The 18,846-nt window shown below is 37.1% G+C and overlaps 1 protein-coding gene across 1 annotated transcript in view; it reads right to left on the minus strand.

Annotated features, from left to right (window-relative positions):
* angpt1 (angiopoietin 1) overlaps positions 1 to 18,846 on the minus strand; it is a 104,393-nt gene that overhangs the window by 28,996 nt on the left and 56,551 nt on the right. The window contains exon 7 of the mRNA XM_051671595.1: positions 11,754 to 11,920. Within this exon, the coding sequence (XP_051527555.1) occupies positions 11,754 to 11,920 (167 nt within the window). The remainder of the gene's footprint in view (positions 1 to 11,753; positions 11,921 to 18,846) is intronic.

The following is an 18,846-nucleotide window of genomic DNA, read 5'->3' on the forward strand; positions in this document are numbered from 1 at the left end:
AATGTCAGTCTGTTTCTCTCACAAAGCTATCGTTTAGCTTTAGAAGACTGCAAATATAACAGGTATGGACTACTTTTATTGTAGCTTGGCAAGAACTGGGTGAAGATTCTTCAAAAATGTCTTTTGTGTTCCAGGGATAAAAATAACAGCTTACAGTTTTGTAACGATATGAAGGTGAGGAAATAATGATAGGATTTTTAGTTTTGGGTGAACTATTCATTTAATGCACATTCTACCTACACACACATATTCTCTCACAAACTTCTCACTGTTCACAAACACTTCACTCCATCAAATATACAGAGCTGCTGTGTAAACACAGGCGGAGACTCAGTGTCTGTCAGTGCTGTTGGCATTGGAGCAGGGTCAGTGGCATACGGCCCAGGCACATGAATAAGACTGACCCCTGAGTGATGACTCTGTCCCAGTGGGAAAACAGCACTGTCAGGTCCCTTCAGGAACACTCCCACCCAACTTCCATACAGAGCAAAATTCAAATTCACTTGGAATTACGATTAAATATAATTTTCAATATACCTTAAGTGGCTTATTAAAAGAGCTGGATAAAATGCTTCTGCTTGGGGAGATTGGCAATGTAATATAGAGTATGATAAGATGATTAGATATAGTGATGTGGAGTATAGTCTAGCTGCCAATCTAACATTACAACAGTGTTGATCTTTTGAAGCAATTACGCTCCAGATCCATTCAGCTGATTGTTACACTCCCTGAAACTGAGCTTCAGGATCCATAAGTTGTATAAACATCATCGTAACAAGAGCCAGTATATTTCACCAGCACACTCAAATTCTTAAACCGCATTACGGAAATCATACACATGATATAAATGGAGTAATGGGTAATTTTCATCATTCTGTATTGTAATTTTCTCTTACCATTTTCGCCTGACCTCATTTTTCTTGTTCAAATTAGGCTGTCTTGGAATTCTCAATCACAATTTTCTCTATTACAGAAAATATTATATAAAAATGATTGAGATAATAACATTATAGTGTAGGAAAATATACCACACATAATCACAAAAGATGCAAATGTTTTTATGACATCAGTTAATCCATTTCATAATATAAATATGAAATAAACATGGCATCACTAAACAGAATATTACTAAAAGACAGCAGTCAACAATGAATAAACAGCTGTAAAATATGCTGTTTTCTATACAGTATAATTGGAAAAAGTAATGCACTTGTGTAAAACTGGTATTACTAGTAGGTGGTTCAGGTCAGTTAGATCAATATTACTTCTTAAATTAATTTCAATCTATTAAGTCTATGATTATGATTTAGTGTTATAATAATAATAATATGTTTAATTTATATAGCGCCTTTCCAGAGCACAAGGACGCTTCATAATAAAAATAAAAAAAATAAAAAAATCAATCATATAGACAGTCATATGGACAGTGGACAGTTGGCCAGTCTGGAATAAAAATAAATGCAGTTGCATATAGCAGATCAGATCGTGCACTTAGACATATCAATCCAGTAAATAAGAAATTAACATTGTTACTTGTGAAATAAGATTTTAAAGGAATTGGAACATCTGTTAGTATCCAATGTTACTTTGCAAATATAAATCAAAATACGAGTCCCTTTGTGTGCACTGTCTACAAGTATTTTATTAAATTAACATTCAGGGCTGCATGGTTGCATTGCCTTGCCACTTTATATGCAGTTTCATTGTTGTCTGTAAACCAATAACTGTATCATCACCAGTAAATTGTATGATGTAGTTACTGATCTGTATTTGCCACTAGTCAAAATGTATAAGACTGTGGGACAGAGACAGTAAGTAACCCTATGTTACTCCCATGTCACTGGTATGGTTCTCTTTCTCTACTTACAACCTGTACGTTCAGTAATCCCTAAACCAGTTGCAGTTACTTTCCATTGCACAACCCCAAGTATTTAAACTAACGTTGAGAGGAAAATTGTGTGAGGGCAAAGCTGTGGTCAGTTAGCACCACCAAGGCATATAACATTACTTTGTGACAGCTGTAGATAACTATACTTGAGGTTTACCAAAAGAATGCACATGACTTCAGAAAAAAAAAAAAAAAAAAAAGATTTGCAAATGTTATTTTTTCCACACAAAATTCAGGTTTTCGTATTTTTGTAGGTTTTCATTTGTATTGTTAAAACATCCTTGATTTAACCGAAAAGCACTGCATAGCGTTGGCTATGATGTTTAAAGTAAAAGTAATTCATTATAGATGAATTATATAAAAACATTTTGACTTTGACTGCAGAATTCTAAAAATGAATCAAGATCTCATTTTGACCCTAACATTAAAGATTTACTATTGAAATTATAAAGGTTTCAAACTAAATGCATTTGTAATATTACTGTCTAATAATGCTGACTGATTTGTTAGATCACACCTCACCCCAGTGTTGAGTTTCCCAATCAGCAGGAAAGAGATAAAGGAGGAGCCGGAGACGCCAGAGAGAGAGAGAGAGAGAGGCGCATGCGGACGCTGTGTGTCTGCGTCAATGTGTCGTTATGTTACAGTTTTATGTTGGTGTCTAATTAAAGTCTTTGTGAGTGTTAATCCGGTTCCTGCTTCCTCCTTTCCCAATGAATAAAAAGGCTTGTCTGCCACACTGGTGCCGAAACCCAGGATTGGAGGAAGATGTGCCATCAGAGAGCCCTCACCACTGAAGGAGGATCGCAACGCTGAGGAGAGGATTGGTTCGATGGTACTGGAGCGGTTTGCCAGGAAGCGGAGAAGCCCGCTGCCGTCCGCCAGTTGATTGGCCCGCTGCCACAGATTGGCCCGCTGCCACAGACTGACCCACTGCCGTCTGCCAGTAGGCAGAGGAGCTTACTGTTGTCCGCCAGGAGGCGAAATACAGTGCCATCGCCCAGCGTCGTAGAGGATCGCTGGACAGCTGGCTGAGGACCGAATGGCGGCGTGGTCAGGAGCCGGAGTTTTTTTTTTCTTTTCTCTCTCTCTCTCCCCTCTCTCTCTTTTGGGCTCTCCCACTCTCTTTCTCTCTCAACTCTCCCTCCCCTCATCCTACCCAGGTTCCCAGGAGGTGGGGAAGACCAGCCGGTGGCGGAACAGCCGAAGGGGCAACTCCTCCCCTCCAGGAAGGGAGGGGGGAAGTAAGTCAGGCCAGAGGTTTCCCAGCCTGAATCGGGCGTTGGGGGTATGTGACAAGAAGGAGGGCGTGGCTGGGCTGTGAGGATGCATGCCCGGCACTGAGTTGCCCAATTAGCAGGAAAGAGATAAAGGAGATGGGGATGCCAGATAGAGAGAGAGAGAGAGAGAGAGAGAGATAGAGAGAGCGAGAGAGAGAGAGAGAGAGAGAGAGAGAGACGCACGCGGCCGCTGTGTGTGTGTGCGTCAATGTGTAGTTATATTTCAGTTTTATGTTGGTGTCTAATTAAAGTCTTTGTGAGTGTTAACCCAGTTCCTGTTTCCTCCTTTCCTGATGAACAAGAGGCTTGTCTGCCACATGTGAAAAAAAGAAAGGAAAAAGATCTTCATTATTTGTAATTTACTGAGCAGAGCATGATATACTTTCAGCCAAGTGCTATTTGCTCACATCAACCTTTACCCTGTATGTACTTTGGAAATCAGTAGGGCCGAATAACTGTAATAAAATTGACAGTTAGTCCTTTTCATGATTTAGGTTATGGGATTACTTTCCTCTGTTTCTCTGTACAATTACTGCTGTTATAATACTATACATACTCTCTTTCTGACTAGCTTTCAGTTTAGGCAAATAGAAGTGGCTGGCAGTCAGGCAAACATTTCCTGACTGGAAAATCTCCACCGTTGATTCTAATAAATAGAAATGCTTGTGCTTCATAATATGTTAAGTTTTAAATTATCCTTTGTGGATTCATGCACACGCATTTGGATTGTTGGGCAGCAAATGTCTGTCAAGAATTTTGAAATGCCTTTATGTGTCATGTCTCTACATAGACTATAGTGGTGGGTATGCGGGAAAATTTTCAATGTAGTCTCAGAATTTGGATCACACTGTACAGTATATGTGTATGTATAATGCACATGTGCTAATATATGTGTGCTAGGGCAGTTTCAAGCATCCTGCTGGGAACATACTAGATATGTTTTTACTACATCTACTGGTTGAGCTCTTAATAAAAACAAGCTAAAAAGGTTGTCACTGATTGTTTAAGATTGGAATCTGAAGGTGAAATCTGAATTGCCAGAGGTAGCAACCTCTTGCACACTTTGTGTTGGGCCAAAGAAAGGGTTTGTTTTGGCCAGCATTCCCTAGAAGCAGTGTATGATTACCATACCACAACAGTTTGAGAGAACAAATCTATTTTTAGTGATGAGAATGCTGATTAGATTCCTGAAACTCTTCACCAGCACTAGGCCAGCCAAGTGTGCAAGATGCCACAGAGCTATATCCGACTTTAAAGACCCCACAAAATGGCTTTATTTTTATTTTTTCTGTTTTGACGTATTTCCTATTGAAACAGGAAGTTGGGTCAGGACATATTAAATGGATTGTGACAAACAAGTCACAGCACTCCGATTTTGATTTTATGGGGTTTTTAAGATGCAGGGTCCTATTTTAAGAGAGCTAGCACATACGTCATTCGTGCAAAGTCAGTGGGAATGGCCAAGAAGCTTTGGTATTTTCGTGCAAGCATGCGCTAAGTCTGGACACAAGTGGTCTTGGCGAAATTGCATGCACAAATTGCTAATGGGCTGGGTCAAGTGCAATTTAATTCTGAGGTTCTGCTCCTGTAATTGCACCGTCTGCGTCCTATTATATAGTCAATTTCCTGTCAAGCACCAGACATATAAACAAGGACAGCACATTAATAAATTGGTAGTGTAAATGGACTGTATGCAATGAATTAGAAGAACAGAAATATGGAGTTATGTTCTTTTGTGCATTAACTGCCTCCTTGTTGAATGTCAGGCATATTTCTATGACAGTGACACGCTCCTTTATACACGTGGAAAATGTGGTTCTCTGCAGTATTTGGAGGCAGGCTCCTTTAAATTACAGAAAATGTAAGGATTATTAATAATTTTGATCAACTGACACACAAATCATGGCTAGTTTAAACAGTGATTGTATTGGCCTTCAGGTTAGGCTGTGGATCGAGGGATTTTTGCACGCTTTTCACTTCTACTGGTCTATTTTGCTTTGAACACTCACTTCAAAGTATAAAATAAACTTAGAATGAAATAAAAATATAATCAAAATAAAATCATACATAACCACCTCCTCCAATCCAAAAATGTTACTCTCTCCAACTTCTTCCATCAATGCCTTTTGCAATAACTTAAAAATCACTCTAAGACAACAGGTGGAAAAATACCTATACAAATTAGATCATAAATACAATTTTAAATATAAACATAGCTTCAAGCAGCAACTACAGGGCCAAGCACAAACACGGCAACCACTGCGCAGCACTAAGCACACATAGGCCACACACACTAACTTGCATCTTGCCGCAGGGCAAGATCAAACCAGGACTTCCCATTTGACATTTAATGGCTCTAACCAGTGCTCTGCTCAGCTGCTGGGTTAACAGCCATCAAAAGGAACATACTAAGATAAAAGTCTTTTTTACAGACAAGCACAGCAGTCACCATTACAAATGTCATGTTTATGAGACTTTTCATCAAAGATCAAAATAAAAATTGTATTGGTAAAAAGCCCAGCATTTTTTTAGTAAGCACAATACAAAGACCTCCAGCACAATATAATATCAACTCTAACACTGGACAAAGTGGGAATCAAATTTATGACTCTTGAAACTATAAACCAGTGCTCTAACACACTGAGCCACTCAGTTGACAAGCCCACTAAGTCCTTAGGTTAGAGTCAGCAGGCAAGTGTAGGTTATATTTTAAATTATAGGTGACGCTGTGTCCAAACTGTTCAGGTATCATCAGGACATGATTTTGATGATGCGTACCAATTTTCTTTGAAATCCAACAATCCTTTCAAAAGACATATCACTTAAATATATATCAGAAGTACAATGATAAGATGAAGAAGAGCAAAAAGTATGCCTGCAAAAATAAATGATATATGATAAGCTCTGCAACTACTCAATAAGCACAATACAAATACATCCAGTACAATATAATATCAGCTCTAACACTGGTCCAAGTGGGAATCAGAATTATGACCCTTGAAACTATAAACCAGTGCTTTAACACACTGAGCCACTCAGGCAACATATCCCTTGAGTGGCAAAGAAACTTCCTGAGGTTTGAGTCAGCACACAAGTGTAGGTTATCTTTTGAATTATAGGTGGCACTGTCTCCAAACTGCTTAAGTAGCATCAGGACATGATGTTGATGAGGCATACCAATTTTCTCTGAAATCTGACAACATATTAAAAAGATATAATTTTTTTTTTTAATTTTTTTTATTTTTTAATTTCAATATGGTGGAGATTCGTATATCAGATATGGGAATCTGCATGACCCAATGAATCCACAGACACCAACCCCATGATTTTTTGACATAGGGTTCAAAAGTTACAGGCAAACTTGTTTTGTGTGTGTATGTGTGTGTGTCATTGGTCTCTTACTTTGTATAAGCTGCTATGTCTTGTAATTTATGTGTTTTGTTCAATAATAATAATAAAAAAAGTTACAGGCAAAACCAGCCATATTTTCTATTTATTTACCCATTGGTGGTGCTGCAACCAAACTTTGCATGTACTCTCAGGTCATGGTCTTCATAAAGCATACCAAGTTTTGTTTCAATACGACAAACCATTGCCGAGATATAGCCTGACATCACAGGCAAAAATCAAAATTGTTATGTATTCAAACTGTAAGGCTCAGTCTGGAGATTATTTTGAGAACTTGCTTGGCAGAATTGGGCAATGTTTGAAAGAACAGTAGTGAAAAAACGATAAACATCATAAGCCAAGATGGTGGGTTTTAATGTATATGGGTCCATTTGAATCATCAGGAGGAGAGTAATCAGATGCAAAAATAATTTTTGTTTTTAGAACAAAAAGTTAAAAAGATATGCACAAATGATATGTGCATTTTTGACATGGTGGTGGCGCTATAGATTATGCCCTAGAGACAACCCCAAATTTGGTATGGGGGCTATTCATGACCAACCCTATCGTTGTGCCAAATTTCATCATTTTCTTATATACGGTTCATAGGGCTGCCATAGACTCCCAGCCAGAATAATAATAAATATAGCTACAAACAGCAATCATGATAACCACCGCACAACACAAAGATCTCACAGAACACATTGTCCCTGGATGGATTTGAACCCACGACTTTCCATTCCACAGTTCAGTGTGTTATTCACTGTACCACAACATTCATACCATCTTTAGATGTCTCACAGCTGAGCAAAACTGTTACCATGATCAACTTTATATACATATAACTTTTCAACAAAGATGCAAATCAACATTTGATTGGGGAAAAGCCACGCCTCCATTCAGTAAGTACAATACAAAAATCTCCAGAACTACACATGTCTAATGCAAGACTTACAGAGGCAGGGATCATACCCACAACCTTTGGAACTATAATCAAGTGCTTAACACACTGAGCCATTTAGTTACCATGGCACAGTGATAGCAAAAAGTCATCCACAGTATAGATTCAGGACACAAGTGTAGGTTATCTTTTGGACTATAGGAGACACTGTCTCCAAACTGCTCAGTTATCTTCAGGACACAATGTCAATGATGCATACCAAATGTATTTTAAATCTGACAATGCTTTTAAAAGATATGTCACTTTTTAATAAAATTCACTTTGGCTGAGTGACAGTATGGTTGATATGAGATAATTTGGTATCATTGAAATTTTCATGGCCCACAGACACCAACCTCATGACTTTAGGACATACGGTTCAAAAGTTATGGGCAAAAATAGCACTTTTGACCCATAGGTGGCACTGAGGTGAAAATCAAAATTCCGTATTGTTAAATCTGTGCAGCTTGGTCTGGAGATTATTTTGAGCCATTGTTTGGACAAATCAGACAAAATTTCAAGGAAGAATAGCAAAAAAATTATAAATGACAGTTCTAAATTGCGCCCACTGTAATGGGCGGAGTTTGAATGTATGGGGTTCTTCGGAGGAGTGTAATCAGATGCAAAAATAACTGTATTTCTAGGACAAATGGTTCACAAGATATACACTAAAGAAAAGTGCATTTTTGACATGGTGGTGGCACTACAGAGCATGTCCTAGAGACCCCAGATTTGGTGTGGGGGCTAATCATGACCACCTCGGTGCTTGGCCCCTAATAATAATAATACTAATGAAAACAATAGGTGCCACAGCACCTTCGGTGCCTGGCCCCTAATAATAATACTAACAAATACAATAGGTGCCTATGCACCTTCGGCCCCTAATAATTGAAAAATAAACCATAACCTCTAGAAAGTTTAACAAAATCTTTTGTTTCATAAAATGGCTACAACAGTGATTTTCAGGGACATAATATGATGTTCCACTATATTTTCAGAGTTTGGACATGAAATTTATTGGTGGAATATCCACAATGCAAATGCAGGAACTGAGTTTAGACTTTTCACACTGAAAACAGATGTGGTTCTCAAAGGTCTTAGTGCAATTAACTATTTCTCAGGAAATTAGCAAATTGTGCTTTGTGCCAGCACTCTCATGAAAATTTTATAAGACGCTGGGTACGGTCGTTGTGCTGTGCTTAGCGCTAACACGAAAATAGAGCCCATGTAAAGATTTGAAGTTGTGTGTGTGAGAGAGTGTTTGTCCATGCTACCTGCACATGCATGAACTCCATGTGCAGTGAACAAAGACCATTTTCTAAAATAAATCTGAATCTTAGTTTAAAAATAAGAAAGGCAAGAAAAGTGGTTGACAAATGCTTGCCATTTAATGCAACTCTTGTGGACACATACCCAACCCCAATTCCACCTCAGATTAACTCAAAACAAATAATTTTACCCATGAATAGCATTTATACATCCCACAGCGAGTATCAATGTGAATGAACAAAGGAGCTTAATGTTGGCAAAGGGAATAATAACACTTTCATCATCTCATCAATGATATTTCCACATATAAAATGTGACATATTGGTCCATAACATGCCATTCTGGATTGCACCAGACATCATTGTTGTGTGCCATAACATACAGACGAAAAAAGGGTGATACATGAGCATTTTTATCTTCAACACCTGTTTTTTTCGCTGATTCTTTATAATGCAATCCGATACCTCAACATCTCTGCCAAGAAATATCAGATTTCTTTGAATGATTAATATACCCTCACTGAGCACTTTATTATGACCTATACACCTACTTATTCATGTGATTATCTAATTAGCCAATCATGTGGCAGCAGTGCAATACATAAAATCATTCAGATATGGGTCAGGAGCTTCAGGTAATGTTCACCATAAACCAGGTCAGGGGCCGCAAAGCTGGATCCCTTTACCCTAGAGGGCCACACTCTTACGGGATAGTTCACCTAAAAATGAAAATTCTCTCATCATTTACTAACCTTCATGCCAACCCAGATGTGTATAACTTTCTTCTGATGAAGACAAATGATGATTATTTAGGAAAAAAAATATCTCAGCTCTGTGGATGAAAGACAAATCAATATTTAAATCCTTGGCTTTTTTTACTAGAATTCTACACTTTCAATTTCAGATGTGAAAGTGAAACGAAACAGGCACAACATGTGGCATACAGATGTGAAAGTGGAGATTTATAGTAAAAAAGGATTTAAATATTTATCTGTTTCACACCCACACCTATCGTATAACTTCTGAAGACATAGATTTAACGACTGGAGTCATATGGATTGCTTTTATGCTGTCTTTATGTGCTTTTTGGAGCTTAAAAGTTCTGGCCACCATTCACTTGCATTGTATGTACCAACAGAGCTGAGATATTTTTCTAAAAAAATCTTCATTTATGTTCTGCAGAAGAAAGAAATTCATACATATCTGGGTAATCTTTTAGTGATTATTGTAAACATAAGGGAAGTAATTTAGGATATTCTGATATAGATTAGTTCTGTTGTCTCTGTGATTGTCCACTACCAAACACCATGAGTGCTCAACATCACATACACCAGAGATGTGTTCAAAAACAAAAGCTGTATAACCAATTAGCAACAAAAGTCCTTCTTGACAAGTCATAAAGATTTGTTCAGGCATCTCAATGCCATCACTGCAGGAAAACTGTTATTTTATCCTGTAAATACTGTTGTCATGACGAGGACATATCTCCGATGAGCTATTCAAGATATCTGACAGATTTGTGCTGTGTTCAAGTGAGATTGCGAGCGTGTATGTTTGATTGACAGACCGCGCCTGAGCGCACATGTACTGTGTATGAATGCGCGTGCAGTCCGTCCACTGCTCTCATAACATCAGCCATGCTCAGATATTATTTCTTGTTATTTATTTATTTATTTGTAACACATCCTATTGCAGTTGAATTCTCTAATGTTATTCAGCAATGTAGAGAACTAGCATAAATCCTCATGAAAATGGACACCTCACAATTCATACAGATTTCATAGGCTGCTGATAAATATATTTCTGATGATGATATCATAATGCGGGCCGCAAAAGATCGCTCGAGGGCCACATGCGGCCCGCAGGCCGCGTGTTGAGTAGCACTGCCATAAATTATCAAAATGGGGAAAAAATGCGATCTCAGTGATTTCGAATGTGGCATGATTGTTGGTGCCAGATGGCCTGTTTTGAGTATTTCTGTAACTGCTGATCTCCTGGGATTTTCACCCACAACAGTCTCTAGAGTTTACTCAGAATTATGTAAAAAACAAAAAACATCCAGTGAGCGGCAGTTTTGTGGTCAGAAACGCCTTGTTGATAAGTGAGGTTAACGGAGAATGACCAGACAGGTTGGAGCTGACAGAAAGGCTACGGTAACTCAGATAACTACTCTTTACAATGATAGTGAGCAGAATAGCATCTCAGAATGCACAACAAATCGAACTTTCAGGCGGACGGGCTACAACAGCAGAAGACCAAGTCGAGCACTTTGTTAGGACCATAGTGTTCCTAATAAAGTGCTCAGTAAGTGTATAATCTTGTCTTTCTTATTAAGATAAATTAAACCAAAGTTAGATGTATTTGTCCTGTTTTAACATTGAACATAATCAGATCAGCTGTATCATGTGTATAGCATCATTTTCAACAACATTAAATGGAAGGGTTCTGACCAGAGTCAGAAATTAAGTTTTATATATATATAGAGAGGGAGAGAGAGAGAGAGAGAGAGAGTGAAATAACTGTGTTATTTCAAATACATTATTAAAATAGATTATTCAGCTGAATAGTTAGAATAATTAACTAGGACTAGAATTGAATTTGAAGAAATATATAAAAATGTTACAAATAAAAAACAAATAAAATTTATTATGAAGGCATATTTGTTTGCCCCCACATTTTGATTGTTGGTCCCATTAAATGTTGACTATGGTTATGACTTTCTTTAACTCTACAAGAGCAAAAATTCTATGCAAGATCAATGTTTATGCAATGTAACACCCTTTTATAACCTTGGATGTGTATATAATTGGTGAGGAAAAAGCTTATAAATTCCAATGATACCAATGAGCAACTGATCAGCAAAAAATTTGTTTGACAGTATCTAAAATGATTAATGAGCTGTTGAGCAATACATTTTTCTTGGACCAATGCATTACTAAAATAATTAAAAACATTCACACAAATGATAGAATGAAAAATTCAGAAAATACCTGTAGTTTTGTTTTTCACTGTTGATGTGGAAACAGTCATACTGAGAAAAAGCCTGATGTCTGTCCCAGTCTGTCAGCTCCACACGGAGAGCATACTGCCTCTGATTGGTCAGAATGTGCACAAATTCGTTTCCCAGCCAGTGTTCGGCTGACACACTCCCAAAGCCCTGGAACAGAGAAAGTGGACTCAGGGTCAGAACAAGTATCAACTCGTGTCATGGGAGGTCTTGGATGAGGCAGTGGGAAAGAAAATCCTGTCCAATATATTTCAAGCATATAATCAACACTGGAATGAATTTCACAATTAATAATTTTCTGGAGATATTAATTACAGATTTCCAAAAAAAGTCGGACACATGAGAGTATCAATAATCACTGTCCCGTTTCTGATGTTTTGATGTTTAACAGCAGCATCAGATCAGGAGAAACACAACATTATGACATTACAATAAAAAGTAACGATTTTGTCGTGTAACGCTAATGAGCAACCGGATATAGAATCTAACTTATAGGTATAGTTATATATGTATAGTTCCTGTATGACTGTCCCGTAAGTCACCATTCAGTGATACAAACAGTTATAAGAAATATTAGCTCTTTTGAAATGATTCTTTTCCAATCAGATTAGAGGACCAACTAACTGTTGTATAAATTCTGTTGTATAAACTCACACAAGAAAAAAAAAATCTAATTTAACAGTGGGTGTTTGCGTCCAAAAGCAAGATTTTTGGAACTGTTTCCATGTCTGTAATGTATCCATTCAGCTCATTAAAACAGCTGAAGAAAGGCTTCTAATACATGTCATAATGCAGTGCAGGTACTAGCGACAGCAATAATTACAGTACATTATAACAGAACCATATCCCAGCATGAATCCACCACAAATCTATAGGGTGGCCCGAATAATCAACATCTGTAATTAGTGTACCTTTCCCTGCAATCCTTCAAGCTCCAGCCAAATGAGCAAAATTTCAATGCATGCCATAGAATATACTGTAGGAGAACTGACTGTATTCGAGGCATACACATGCATTCATGTATCCTCTAAATCAGTGGTTCTTAACTGTTTTAGCTTCAGGACCCAGATTTTACATGGGACATCATGTGTTAAACCAACACAGTAGCAAAATTGTTTGTTGTGCAAAAGTAAACTAAAATATCCCTAAAATCAAACATTGAAATGTATTATATTCCATAAACTATATTTTGATGATTTATTTATTGTGATGTGTTCAGATCCCTAACAAGCTTGAGAGATGGGTTTCTAACACTTTATATATCTTGAATTTCAGTAGTTTTATGGTCTCTGCAGTCAGTGATTCACAGCACAAAACACATTGTGGTTGGCACAAATCATATTTATCCTTGTTGCAATTGAAACTCTATTTTAGGTGTTGGCAACCTATGGCACGCGTGCCAATGCTGGGGTAATCACTGGCATGCCGGCAACAGCGAGAGAGGAGTAAGCAAATCAAATAAGCAAATTTGTGACATTAACTGTGTTAACTAATTTTGTACAAAAGGACAGGTTTTCTTTCATTAAAGAACTTTCACAAGATGCTCAGTGAAAATTCACATGCAAGACTTTTTCACATGCGGGTTTTGCACAAATTTTTCACTCAAACTCTTATGCTGATAATATCATTTGTAATGAAAAATAAACAATTAAAATAGAAAAATGCAAAATAGAAACATTTTCACAAGTGAACTCAAACTTCAGAAAATCACATACATGAGCATGTTTTTGGCAAAGCCATTGACCAGGGAAATAAAACACTGGCACTCCATGTCAAAAAGGTTGCCAACCCCTGCTCTATTTGATGTAGTCGGAGTCACATTTTCTTTAAAATTGTGTATATTTTTCATGGTTTTCGAGGATAAGGGATGTCACGCAACCTGTCCTTGTTGGCATATGCCTAATTTGGCTAGTTTCTAGCTTCTAAGAAGTGAAATTGTGGCAAAAAAAAAAAAAAAAAAAAAAAAACATTCTGGCAATTTCTGCAAGATATTATGTCGTGTTTTCTATGGGGGACAATGAGAGCACAACATAACAAAATTAGTAAGCAAAAACAAAAAACAGTAGAAAAAACAACACAAATGAGCCACAAAAAAATGAAATTAAGCCACTACCTGACAGTTAAGAAGATACAACACAACAAAATTATCAGAAAATAAATAGTTATAAAAACACTGTACTTAAGTGCTCTGGCCAATACCTGGTTGGTTTTTTTCACCAAAACTCAAAGCAGATAACTTCATCAACATTCGCCCCAATCCGTACCAGGCAATGACGCTCTTATAAGGTGTCCTGCTCCAGCAAAAATGGGCTGTATTCTGGCTGTAGCTTGGATGGCGAAGTGCTCAGGGGAAACGCTCAGTTCCCCAGTCAACGCTCTTTTGTGATGCGTTGACCGGGGAACTCTTGTAATGAATGGCAGTGGAACGGACAGCTTTCTGCATCTTCTGAGCAGCCTCAAGATCTCTATGCATTGAGTCAGACTGCAACACGGCTTAAAATACAGTGCTTAAAAAATATTTATTTTCTGTTAATGTCATTGTGTTGTGGCTTACACTCACTGAACACTTTATTAGGAACACATGTATTCCTACTTATTCATGTGATTATCTCGTCAACCAATCATGTGGCAGCAAGTGCAATGCATAAAATAATGTTCACATCAACCATCAGAATGGGGAAAAATTTGATGTCAGTGATTTCGACCATGGCACGATTGCTGGTTCCAGATGGGTGCCAGGCAACCACCGTGTTTTTAATTAAGTGCTAAAGAGGATCTCCATATGCTGTGGCTTCCGTTGTGTTTTCTGCAAATTTTCTATCAGATCTAGTAGTTACTGTGGATAGAGCTTTAATTGTTAGTGAATTCAACATTCACATAGATAATGAAATTACACATTGGGATTAGCATTTATTGATATACTCAACTCTCTTGGAGTCAGACAAAATGTGACAGGAACAACTCATCACCACAATCATATGCTAGATTTAATTCTGTCATATGGAGTTGATGTTGATCCTATAGAAATTCTGCCGCAGAGCGATGACATCTCAGATCATTACCTCATCTCTTGTATGCTACAATCAGGTAATGTTACTCAATATATAACATTCTATAATTCAGGTAGATCTATTCTTTCAACCACTAAAAATAGCTTCACTAATAATCTACCAGATTTACAGTATCTCATATACTCAGTAAGCCAAAAAGTCTAGAAGAACTTGAAGTAATAACAGAAAATAAAAATACAGTCTTCTCTAGCACTCTTGATAGTGTCGTACCCCTTAGATTAAAGAACATTAAAGAAAAAAGCCCTGCACCATGGTACAATGATCACACTCATGATCTCAAGAGAGCAGATCGGAAAATGGAGTGCAAGTGGAAGAATACAAAATAAGAGGTATATCGCTGTGCATGGAAGGATAGTGTCTGTAGCTACAAACAGGCACTAAAAGCTGCCAAGTCAGCATATTTTAGCAAACTCATAGAAAATAACCACAACAATCCTAGGTGTTTATTCAGTACTGTGGCTAAATTGGTTAGGAATAAAGCCTCGACTGAACCAGATATTCCGCCACACAATAGTAATGACTTCATGAAAAAAAAAAAAAAAAAATTAAATAAAATTGGAATCATGCAATCGTCTGTCACAGTATTTCAGAAAACAGTGTCTCATAATTTTCCTCACGATCAACTTCAATCCTTGGCTGTCATAGTTCATGAGCTAACAAACTTATCGAAACAAGCTACAACATGTATGTTAGATCCAATACCAACTAAGCTCTTAAAAGAGATATTCCCTGTAATTTCAGAACCTCTTCTTAATTTTGTTAACTCCTTGCTATCCTTAGGACATGTCCCAAGAAACTTTAAAATGGCAGTTATCAAATCGCTTATAAAGAAGACACAGCTTGATCCTGGAGAATTGGCTAATGACTGATTTCACATCTCCCGTTTATGTCAAAAATACTAGATGATGTAGTGCCCTCCCAACTATGTACATTTCTACAGAGAAATAGTATATATGAACAATTTCAGTCAGGATTTAGGCCCCATCACAGTACAGAGGCTGCACTTATCAGAGTTACAAATGACTTGCTCTTATCATCTGACCGTGGCTGCATTTCTCTTCTAGTGATTTTAGATCTTAGTGCTGCCTTCGACACCATAGATCACGGCATTCTCTTGAATAGGCTTGAGAATTATATTGGCATTTGTGGACTGGCATTAGCTTGGTTTAGGTCCTATTTAGCAGGCCGCTACCACTTTGTCTGTGTAAACAAGGAAACGTCAAATCAAACAATAGTTAGGTATAGAGTGCCACAGGGATCAGTTTTAGGGCCTCTGCGTTTCTCCTTATATATGCTTCCCCTGGGAGATATTATCAGGAATCGTGGAATAAGTTTCCACTGTTATGCTGACGATACCCAACTTTATATTTCTTTGAAGCCCGAAGAAATTTCACAATTCTCAAATTAGCAGAGTGTATCAATGAAATCAAAGATTGGATGGCCAGAAATTTCCTTCAACTCAATTCCGACAAAACAGAGGTACTAATTATTGGACCAAAAACCTCTAAAAATAAGCCGCTAAAATATAATTTGACTCTCGATGGATGTACTGTTACATCGTTTTCTACAGCGAAGATCTTAGGTGTTATATTTGATACCAATCTGTCCTTTGAAAATTCTAAATACAATTATTTTTTAATTATTTATTTTTATACACAATTTACATATTTAATCAAACTACACAATGATGAATCTAAGACTTTATTAATATTACAGTTTCATTTTCTGTTAATACATGATTTTCTGTAAAGCTGATTTGTATTGTGAAAAGCGCTATACAAATAAAAATGACTTGATTTTTCAGCTTTTATTTGCTTTGCTAATTTGGTTGTGTTGTGCACTTCTAGGCCACCATAGTTTTCAGAGAATATATCTTGATTTAGGTTTAATTTTCTTATCCCATTGCAAATATATATATTATATTTTTTAACAAACCTCACCAAATTATGTTACATTTATGCTCAAAATAAGAAAAAACTATTTGCCAATGCAGTGAACAATTAAAAAATAAATAAATAAATAAATAAAAAATCAAGATATATACTCTGAAAACAAGTCTTAATATCTTAGGCAACTTTACTTTTTATCTTGTTTCAAGGATGTTCAGATATTTTACTAGAAAACAAGACAAAAATACTGATTAAGACATTTTTTGCAGTGTATCAGAACAGACATTTGACCCATTTTTGTGTCGCGGCCCACTAATTGAGAACTATATGCCTATTTGAGTTTATATTTAATTAAAAGGAACTTTGGTAAAAACAAAGTGCTTGTGATCAAGGCATGAGATTATGTGACTCTTATTGCATTACACATTGGCCAGGGCCTTCTTCTCACTTATTAATTGCTGGCTCGTGGGATTGCATCTGGTGAGAGGTGAGAATAGAGAATGAGGTGAACAGAAAATAGGTGATTTATGGGTAAGAGCTGCAGTAAATACGAGACATTCTTCTAACTTTCAGCACATCCTGTGAGGGTGGAGAGGGTCTGTCCTCCAACAATCCTTGTAATGTGCCTGAAACATGATGGCTGTTTTCCCCCTACCTGCAACTGTTTGTCCAAAGGAGCTTAAATCTGATTGGGTATCATGGTTTTATGTGTTTTTGTTCATGTTTTGTGTTAATGTCTTTTATTTTGGAAGTTTAGTTCCTGTTTTATAGTCATGTTTTCCATGTCATGTTATTTCCTGTTTCCCTGCCATGTCATGTGATTCCCTGTTTCATGTCATGTGGTCCCCTGGTCATGTGATTTCATGTTTCCCTCCATGTTCATGTGTCTTGCTTTCATTGGTTTATTGTCTTGTTACCTTGTTATCAGTTCTGTCTTGTCATTTGTTATCATTGTCATGTTTCTCCCTTGTCCATGTATTTAAGCCTCATGTTTGCCATTGTCCATGGTCAGGTATTGTGTTTATGTTGTTTGGAATTCAAGTCAAGTCTTTGTATTCACGTTTTTGGTTTTCACGCTGCATGTAAATAAACTGCACCTGAGTTCTTCACTTCATCGTCATTGTCTGCCTGTTACTGCCAGCCATCGTTACATTGGGTTTCCCCTTGGAAGCCTGGCCTATGTGCATATGAAGCCTCATGCTTTCTCAACCTGTTGAGCATTTTGCACGCAAAAAACACATAATTCCCTATGTGAACATAATAAGTAATGTTGAGGAAAATGAAGATCAATTGTTATTTTATATCCCGAAACAGGGCGTTCTCCAGGGTGTGTGGTTTTCTATACAACACAACCTTAGCAAGCTTTGTCTCAATAACTTACTCGGTTGCTATGTTTCATTTCGGTAATGAAAAGAGCCTGTCCAAAAACTTCTCTCCTGTAGAGCATAATGGACCAAAGTCCAATTTACACTGCCAAAACCTTGGAACAAATGTTTCCATAGTCTAAATATCTGATTCCATTCTGATGAAGAGTTTTCCCTATCTTCCTCAGGGAAATTGGTTGGGGAAAGAGAAATACAAATGTTGATGGAGCTGATAGCAACTGGCTGGAGCAGAGACTTAAATAAGGAAAGGGTGAAGTTATTCTAATATTTTATTTGACCCAATCTAAAGAAAAAAATTGAAAATTACAAACAAAATATTGAGAAAGCAGTGCACTGTCTCTGGAATCATGAGGTTCTTTCATCTGAAAGGGCTTTTAATAACTTTTACTCCTGCAGAATGAGATTTATTATTGACTTAATGAGCCATAGCCCCCAAACCTCAAACAGGTCTAGGTCAAAGAGAAAGGCCTTTTAAAACTGAGCTGTCACTCATGATAATCACATGGAATATTAAAAGTTTAGGCACGTCATCAGTCAGCACTTTGAGATCCAGTTAATCAACAGATGTTATTTTGAGGGCAGGTGAATTTATACTCTCATAGCCTCTTTTATTTGACCGAGGGCTGTTCCTGACATGGCTAAATAAAATGTTGCTATTCTTAAACCAACGTGGTCCAACACGGATTGTTTTTTTAATCTGATCTTTGTAATAATCAAATAGATATTCTATG

This window comes from Myxocyprinus asiaticus, chromosome 34 (genome assembly GCF_019703515.2).
Source record: "Myxocyprinus asiaticus isolate MX2 ecotype Aquarium Trade chromosome 34, UBuf_Myxa_2, whole genome shotgun sequence".
NCBI lineage: Eukaryota > Metazoa > Chordata > Actinopteri > Cypriniformes > Catostomidae > Myxocyprinus > Myxocyprinus asiaticus.